General features: G+C 43.7%; 2 protein-coding genes across 2 annotated transcripts in view; both read left to right on the top strand.

Moving 5' to 3' along the window:
- LOC106818196 (multidrug resistance-associated protein 1-like) overlaps positions 1-1,561 on the top strand; it is a gene marked incomplete at its 5' end in the record, with an annotated part of 9,815 nt that extends 8,254 nt beyond the window's left edge. The window contains 3 exon segments of the mRNA XM_014822922.1: positions 329-477; positions 1,168-1,409; positions 1,551-1,561. Coding sequence (XP_014678408.1) covers positions 329-477; positions 1,168-1,409; positions 1,551-1,561 — 402 coding nt within the window.
- Positions 1,562-1,563: 2 nt separating this feature from the next.
- LOC106818195 overlaps positions 1,564-8,604 on the top strand; it is a 22,802-nt gene continuing 15,761 nt past the window's right edge. The window contains exons 1-8 of the mRNA XM_014822921.1: positions 1,564-1,620; positions 3,006-3,093; positions 3,425-3,555; positions 3,863-3,993; positions 4,329-4,394; positions 5,248-5,335; positions 5,741-5,908; positions 6,200-6,364. Of these exons, the coding sequence (XP_014678407.1) occupies positions 1,564-1,620; positions 3,006-3,093; positions 3,425-3,555; positions 3,863-3,993; positions 4,329-4,394; positions 5,248-5,335; positions 5,741-5,908; positions 6,200-6,364 (894 nt within the window). The remainder of the gene's footprint in view (positions 1,621-3,005; positions 3,094-3,424; positions 3,556-3,862; positions 3,994-4,328; positions 4,395-5,247; positions 5,336-5,740; positions 5,909-6,199; positions 6,365-8,604) is intronic.

Below are 8,604 nucleotides of genomic sequence, written 5' to 3'. Positions count from 1 at the left end.
ATGACTTCACTCATGACTCTTGACTCAATCCATATTATTTTGAAATTTAGGTCATAAATTTTGTACATAAATGCTCCAAATTAAGGCTCAGATTGCACCAGAGAGCATCTAAAACCCCTGGAGCTTCCAGGGCCCGCCTTAGGCCCAGCCGCAAGTGACTTTGCGCTTCGCGCTCGTGATGTCCGCTTCGCGCACATTATTTCACATAATAATACTCCTCTAAGGTTCCCAGTTTTACATGTTTGAATTTTAGGTTGTGGACCACCCAGTCTATGTATATATACACATATATTTTGTGTGCACCTAACCACGTTGTTTGTTCTGTATCGCAGGCATCTTTGTGCTGGGGGCCTCCCTCACCCGTGCTGCCGGGATTCTCCTTGCCTCGCGCAGCCTCCACAGAAACATGCTGGCCAACGTTCTCCGATCTCCCATATCATTCTTCGACACGACCCCACTCGGTCGAATAGTCAATAGGTAGGTGGTGCTGTAGTTAAACTTCCTGCACTACACGAACTAGTATGGACTCCATTACTCATATTTATGATGTATGTAACTCTCTCTTCACGTTCTTTCTCCTCTCTATTTAAGTGTTTGCATACGACTTTATAATAATGCTTTTATGATAATATATTTGTGAATATAGTTTTTGTGAGATGAATATTCGTGGGCCACGGACAATTCAGCCAGCTCTAGCCAAGGTTGTCTCCTCACAGCAGTAATTTAGCTGAGCCAGGAGCGTTCTGATAATACCCCCGTCACACTGGACGGCGACCATCCGCGACCGTACGGCGACCAGAAAATTCCTTGAACTTCCACCACGCTTATACCACGCTTATGGCGACCTTGGCGCGCTCTTGGCCCATTTTCCGTCGCCGTAGGAGCGCAGTAAGGACGCCACCCCGGTGTGACGGGGGTATAAGAAGAGTTAATTACAGACCCATGTTTTCTTGCACAAATTGAATGAAAGCACAACTTTGAATTAAAATTACATTTGTTAAAAATATTGATACTATACACTACTCACTACACTATACTAGCTCATTATTCTATACTGTACAACTTCTTTACAGTTTATAACCCCTTCACACACACACGCACACACAGTTGGTATGTTAGCCCCCGTTTCCCTATACCTTTCTGCATTAACTACTGGTTCTCCTCTAGGTTTTCGCAGGACATTAATTCGGTGGATAACGAAATTCCGCACATATTCGGCATGTTGATCGAGTGCACCTGTCAGGTGATCACCACGTTGTTCGCGATCAGCTTCAGCACGCCGCCGTTCATCATCGTCATTCCATTCCTTGCTGTCATCTACTTGTTTGTGCAGGTGAGACTTAAACATGGCCGCCGCCACACACGTTATTCCATTCCTCAACCTCATCTGTGTCTGTGTCTGTGTGCAGGTGAGACTTAAACATGGCCGCCGCCACACACGTTATTCCATTCCTCAACCTCATCTGTGTCTGTGTGCAGGTGAGACTCAAACATGGCCACCACCACACACGTTATTCCATTTCCTCAACCTAATCTGTGTCTGTGTGCAGGTGAGACTTAAACATGGCCGCCGCCACACACGTTATTCCATTCCTCAACCTCATCTGTGTCTGTGTGCAGGTGAGACTCAAACATGGCCACCACCACACATGTTATTCCATTTCCTCAACCTAATCTGTGTCTGTGTGCAGGTGAGACTTAAACATGGCCGCCGCCACACACGTTATTCCATTCCTCAACCTCATCTGTGTCTGTGTGCAGGTGATCGAGACTNATCAATGACACTGTACTTCACCACAATGAAAGTGTCAATGACACGTAGCTCACACAAAAGAGGAACAAATGCAGTGAGTAAGAAGAAGTCAGTTTTAATTGACGCACACATCGACGTTACATTATTAGAAACGATTGCCATCTGTATATCGCAATTAATTTTATAACCAAAATGAATCACAATTTGTGACCGTAGATGGCGCTATACCCGCTTTGTAGTGATGGCGTTTGAAATAAATAGGTTATGCTGCGGTTCCGACATGTTTTGTAAAACTTTACTCTAATATAGACGTATTTATCGCGCAGGGCGGGGAGAGAAAATACCAATTTGCATTAAAGATATTGTCAATGAAATCTTGTAAAATGAACCAGACGAGTGTGACACCACAGACTGTTTGTGTCTATATAATATGCTATATAATTGCCAAACCCTACCTAATTTGCATAGATTTTTTTTAAATATCAAAACCCTAGCCCTTATTCATTCACATACTAAAAATGAGCCAAGAAATCCGTTGAACCTGAACTGACTAATGGCAATTCCCATTTTTGTCAAAAATTACAATGGCCGCGCAAAGTACTTCGAACTGGCGTGCTTCAAAATTAGGACGTTTAATTTGGGGCATAGCAGTAACAACAATCACCCAATTTCAAACATGTGGGTCACCCCCCCCCCCCCCCCCCCCCCCCCCCCCCCCCCCCCCCCCCTCCCCCCCCGCCCTTTTCCCCCCCCCCCCCCCCCCCCCCCCCCCCCCCCCCCCCCCCCCCCCCCCCCCCCCCCCCCCCCCCCCCCCCCCCCCCCCCCCCCCCCCCCCCCTTTTTTTCCCCTAACGGTTTTGAGTTATCGTTGAACGAAGTCAAATTGTTGACGGACGGACGACGAACGGACGGCACGGACGACAGACGCACGGACAACGGACGACGAACCCATGGCAATAGCTCAGCTGACGATGTTGTAGGGACGTAGTTTTTATGCTTTATTAATTTAGAGTATAAATAATCAAGAAGACATATAGAATTGTGTTCAATTAAGAAATATATTGTTTACAACACATAACAGTCACCATCTTTGTTCGTCCCGTCCTGTCCTGTTCCAACCCGTCCCACCGACACTTTCATTTGTGGTGAGCTACAGTGTCATTGACACTTTCATTGTGGTGAGCTATAGTGTCATTGACACTTTCATTTGTGGTGAGCTACAGTGTCATTGACACTTTGATTTTAATTACCAGAATTCACAACAGGGGCATCAATCTGGGGAGAGTGGTCCGAAATTATGGAGCAGCGTTGTGGGGCATGTGGAAGGGGAGCAGGGACCGGGTAAGTAACGTTTAAATTTTTTTTGGCTGTGCAGTTTCAAAACTGACCGTGCAAATCATGGCTGCACGGCTCGCAGGTTAATACGTTGTCTGCATCACACTCAGAAATACTACATAGTTTTTGAAGTATTAAAAAATCTACAAGTATTTTAAGTGTGTTTTGATGCGTAGAATGCGTTGCTGAATGCAAGGACACATCAGAGTGAAGGTATGTGGCGGTGTCATGTTTAGCAAGCTTCACATTAGTAGCATGTCTGTTGTTAAGGTAAAGTGGCAAGCTACAGGGAAGCGATGATGTGATTCATCTAAGTTTTTTGTGCGTGTGGTTACAGACGAGGGGAACTGGCGGGAGGGAGGAGGTCGTGGCGTGACCACGCAGCAGCAGCAGTCATTGGTGCAGTCACATAGCGGTGTTGGTCTCAATCCAAACAGGAACGGACCACAGACACCAGCAGACAGCCAGGTACAACTAACTATGCATCATGTTGTCGTGTGCCGGTTTTTCATTCGGGGCGATTGGTTTTGAAGATTGTGTGCAAGTTTGTTATCTTCACAGATCTTTCAGTTCATATTGATTAGGGATGGGGGGGGGAGTCGTTTTTATTATGTTGACTACATTGCGTGCATGTTGATTTGGGGTGGGGGCGTCATTTATCGAATACCTTTGTCATTTACATTTCTGTTGAGGTGTTTGTATAGAGATAATGCTGCATGTTGCTTACCTCATGTACTAGACGTATTGCAATAAACGTAAACGTGACTGTTTGCAGAAAATGGATGGTGAGGCGTTCAGTAGACCAGCTATTGTCAGGGACGAGGATTTAAAAGAGTTGGACCACATAATGGAAAATGACCAAAATGGATTCAGTTGGGCAGCAGTGCAGAGTGAAGTTGACTATAGGTATGCTAGGGCTTCATCTCGTTCAATGTATATTCGACATGTTCGAGTGTGAAACTCTTAATATTCTAGTTTAAAATAGGGTAATTTACACCCTCATATATGATATTCTTGTGTAATTAGATCGTTTAACATAATACATGTCAGGAATTTCTCCCCTAGGAATTTTGGATGACATGTCGTTTATGGACGGATGTGGATTTATATGAATAAACCTCTTTAAACCATAAATTATACTTACAACAATATATGTGAATATTTTACAATATTTTACTGTCTACTTGAATATTAAGTGTTACCATTAAAAATCCATTGCAATAGTATACTGTCGATTGCAGTAAGGAGTTAAAGTTCAGTGATGATGAAGATATTGCAAGCAACAGATTGAATAGGGATGAAAGCAGGTGAGTAGCATAGCCCCTACACTCTAGCTAACCATAGCATGCTATATGTAGGCCCTACACGTAGCCAGGTGTAGAAATTAACTTTTGAACAAGGGAGTCCGTTGCCCTCAAAAAGAGAGAGTTCGCAGCAAAATGAGGGAGTCCGCAGTCTGAAGTTCAAAACTAAAGATATTAACAATAACGCGTGTGCTTATTTTGAATACTCATGCGATGCACGTCTGCCAAATTGTCTTTGGACATTTGCTGGAAAAATACGGCAATTCCGGGAGGCCATGCTCTGGAACGAAGTATACTTGGTAGTTAGTATAGCAGAATTTTCAGGGAGTCACACGGACTCCTGCATATGTCAAATCAGGGAGTCCGACAGAAAATATCATGGAGTATTTGCCTCTGGACTCGCGTTAATTTCGCACCTTGCGTAGCTACACGGCCCATATTGTATACTTGCGATGATGCTTCTAAAACAATCTGTCAATCATGATCTGTTACGAAGCTGATCAGAATTTCTGTTTTACTGAGCAAGTACCTCTGTATTAATGGAGTGATCATATAGTTTTTAAATATCTAGGTTAAATATTTGATATGTCTGCTTCACGGTGTGTATTGAGGCCAACCTCAAATTATTTCATATTAGTTGTATTCTACTACTTAATGAAAATTATGCCAACTGCCATTTTGATTATAACGTAATTTTTACATGTAACTGTAATGTACAAAGAAGAGTGCGTAAAACATCCAATCAACGAGATGCTAGTTTGAGGGGAACCAAAGTAGAAAAGGTTACGCTGTACATCTATATTTCTTCCTTTATTTACATATCATTATGTTCAACTTGACGTCGATTGACTTGCAGGAAAGATACGTCAGACAGTACAAGGTCAGCAGAATCGAGAAGTCATGACAAGGAGCATCAGCGGGATGATAGAGAGTACAGGCAGCGGGTGAGCATACGTGTATATCTTACATGCATACAATTATATATATATATTATTATGCATACATGTATATCTTACATGCATACGTGTATATCTCAACCTAATTGTGTAAACCTCGCCCAAATGCATAAACATCTAACTCGAACGCCGACAAGCTCAATTGTAATATTTCGAAAACAACTAAATACTACAAAGGGTACTACTATACAGATATTATAACTAAATTATGAATGAAGTAATGTATTTGTAATTCACTGTTTACTTGCATGTCGAGCAGGGAGAGAGGCCCGGTCCACCGAGGCAGACATAATTTTGTAATTCAGCATTTAATGTTAACAATGTGCATGTAAGATCTGTTAAATGACTTTGTAATCTAATTCGGGCGAAATCTGTTCTATTTCACCGGTTTAGTGGCAGCAGCAGGGATTGCCGTTTGATCATCGTGGTGGGCCACCCATGCCACCGTACCCGGGCGGTCCTTCAGGACCCCCTCGGCTAGGTCCTATGGCACCTGGCCCTTACCCTTCCCAGCCTGGACGTGCACTGCCACCAAAGCAGCCCGATGTGGATGATGGAGAGGTAACAGAACATGTCTAGAATGTGATGGAACACGCATTTATTTATCTTATGTGATAAAAAAACAACTAATTTTATGTTGGTATTGTACACCTTCACGCATGAGGCATTGTACCGAGTACAGACAACGCGATGGGGACGATGAAGATGTGTAACCCTAAATGCAGATGTAAGCGCTAATGCACAAACAAATATATATGCATCTTAATATTGCACATTGCTACTTACAAGATTGGAGTGATTGATCATGAATGGAAGAACGCTAAGTTGCGAGTTCATCTTTCATTGTTGTAGATGTGGCGACAGAAAAGGAGGCTGCAGAGCAGCGAGATGACTGCGGCAGTCGAGAGGGCGCGCCAGAGAAGGGAGGAGGAGGAGAAGCGTTTCGAGGAGGAACGCAAGGCCGCTCTCGGCGAGAAGCTGGGAAGCAAGCGAGAAAATAAACGCAGCAAAGATTCAGTAAGTTTGCCACTTTCATTTTTAGCTCACCTTGACATTGTAACATATGGTTTACACATGTTGTACAGATGTTACATTGAATTAGTAATTGTAGATAGTATTGGTTGTACATAGAGAAGGTTGGACGTTTAGCATATAGATTCGAAATAGTTAGGCTGGGTGAATATCAGACTAGTAGACGCCGTATGCACATCTGCGGGACAGATTGTGCATTTCGCGCGCAATAATTCGAATAAGAGAGTGTTGGTGTGTGTGATTGGCTGGGGTAGAGTGGAACTGGGCCGTGATTGGATGCGGGGTTGACATATAAGGGCTGCAGGTCATTTGAACGGGACGGTGGGGACGGTTGGAACAGGACAGGACGGGACGACGAGATGGTGACTTATGTTTGTAAACAATATATTTCTTCTTGATTATTTATACTCTAAATTATAACATACAAACTACGTCCCTACAACATCGTCAAGCTGAGCTATTGCCATGGGTCGTTGTCCGTCGTACGTCCGTCTGTCCGTCCGTCCGTCTGTTCGTCCGTCTGTCCGTCAACATTTGACTTCGGTCAACGATAACTCAGGAACCGTTTGACCCACATGTTTGAAATTGGGTGTAGTTGTTACTGCTATGCTCCCATATTAAACGTCCTATTTTGGAGCACGCCAGTCCGTGTACTTTCGAGCCACGGCGTTAAGATGAGTTTGCGTCAGTTTTAGGTATAGTTGTTTTAATATTACATTGCACTTTTTTGGATCTTAGCTCTCTCGGTCTGGTAATTGTGTAAAGATAAATTGTTAAACTACTCAACTGTTTTTTCGTGTTGGTGGCAGCGTTACGGTGCGCTGGTTGTGTCAGGTCGTTCTCGTTCAAGTATTTCGTTGAGCGTTGATCGTGTAATTAAGTTATGGATGACAATTAACAATTATTTGACAGTAGTATTTTCTGGTAACTAATATCTTTACGCGCGTGTGTGTGGTGGTATTATGTGTTTGATCGATTTGCTTTATCAGCTTGTGACTGTCAAGTAGGTAGGGTCGACTACGCTGGGCCTATGCCGTTTGTGAGTGGGTATCCGTAATTCTAATTCTCTATTGGTCTTGACGCGCTGCTGCTTATCCTCGTGTAGAATCTGTTGTAGTAGAATTAAATCATTTTGTATATATTAATTATTTTGTCGGTGTTATATTTGTGGGATCGAAAATATAGGTTTATAAGTGAGATCAGAAGTCATGAAAACAGATGTTAGCGAGGAATTGATAACCGATTGTGAATCAGCGATAATATTGTCTGAGAATAAACTGACTGGATTCGAGTCGCATGAAGACCCTTTCAAGCCGTCGACGCCCGAAGAGGTCGCGTGCGCTGTAAGTGCCGGTGGTGTCGGCCGCTATTTGAGGCTGGTATTGGGTTTATAGATTATGGATGGGTGCGCCATGAATATGACAAGCACTCGTGACGCTCATCCGGCAGTTGAAGCAGCCGCGTATTGTAATCAACCAACTGGATTTTGGAGGTAGTAGTCACGGCCCGCTAGCTGCCCCGCGAGTGCGACCAATTACTCGAGGCTAGGGGCCAGATGCCTGGAATTTAAATTTAAGAATAATAATAATTTTAATATATTAGTATGTTAACCTAGTAATTTAAGAAATAATTTTAAGAAATTAATTCAATTTAAGGTAGCTGCAATTAGAGGCATAAAATCGTGCATAAAAGTAATTAAGGAAGCATTGTAGTTAAGATTGGTAAGAGCGCATCGGGGCAGGTGAAATGAGTTCTCACATGAGTTTTCAATGGGCCAGACTAGATGGTGGGCAAGTATCCTCGGTGTGGGTTGATGGGAGGCAGGGCCCATTGTCTTGTAGTTGTAAACCAGAAAATATCTGAAAGGAAGTTTATATGATATACTCGTGTTTCTACAATGCGCACGCTCTCGCTGATTATAAAAAGTGGCGAGGTCAGTTTTACTTCAAAACTTGTGTGCGAGATTATCCCTGTGCTTGATGCGGTCCACGTCCTCGCTCAAGACACCCACCTTCCTATATTACTACCAATCTAATATCGACAGAATTGCCCATCTTCCAGCTCCACTGTTTTTAGCTCCACTTTGAACAGTGCCGTCTAAGCCGGAGGCTCATTGCGCATGGGTTTCGTCCGTCCGTGGCGTGAGCGTCGTGCCGTGCCATGGGTCTCGACAGTTGCCGTGGCCGTGGCCGCGCCTGGCGGTGCCCGAACATTGGTTGCTTCGT

This window comes from Priapulus caudatus, unplaced genomic scaffold (assembly GCF_000485595.1).
Source record: "Priapulus caudatus unplaced genomic scaffold, Priapulus_caudatus-5.0.1 Scaffold2085, whole genome shotgun sequence".
In the NCBI taxonomy this organism is placed as follows: domain Eukaryota; kingdom Metazoa; phylum Priapulida; class Priapulimorpha; order Priapulimorphida; family Priapulidae; genus Priapulus; species Priapulus caudatus.
Note: the sequence above shows the minus strand (reverse complement) of the source record. Positions and strands in the feature narration are given on the sequence as shown.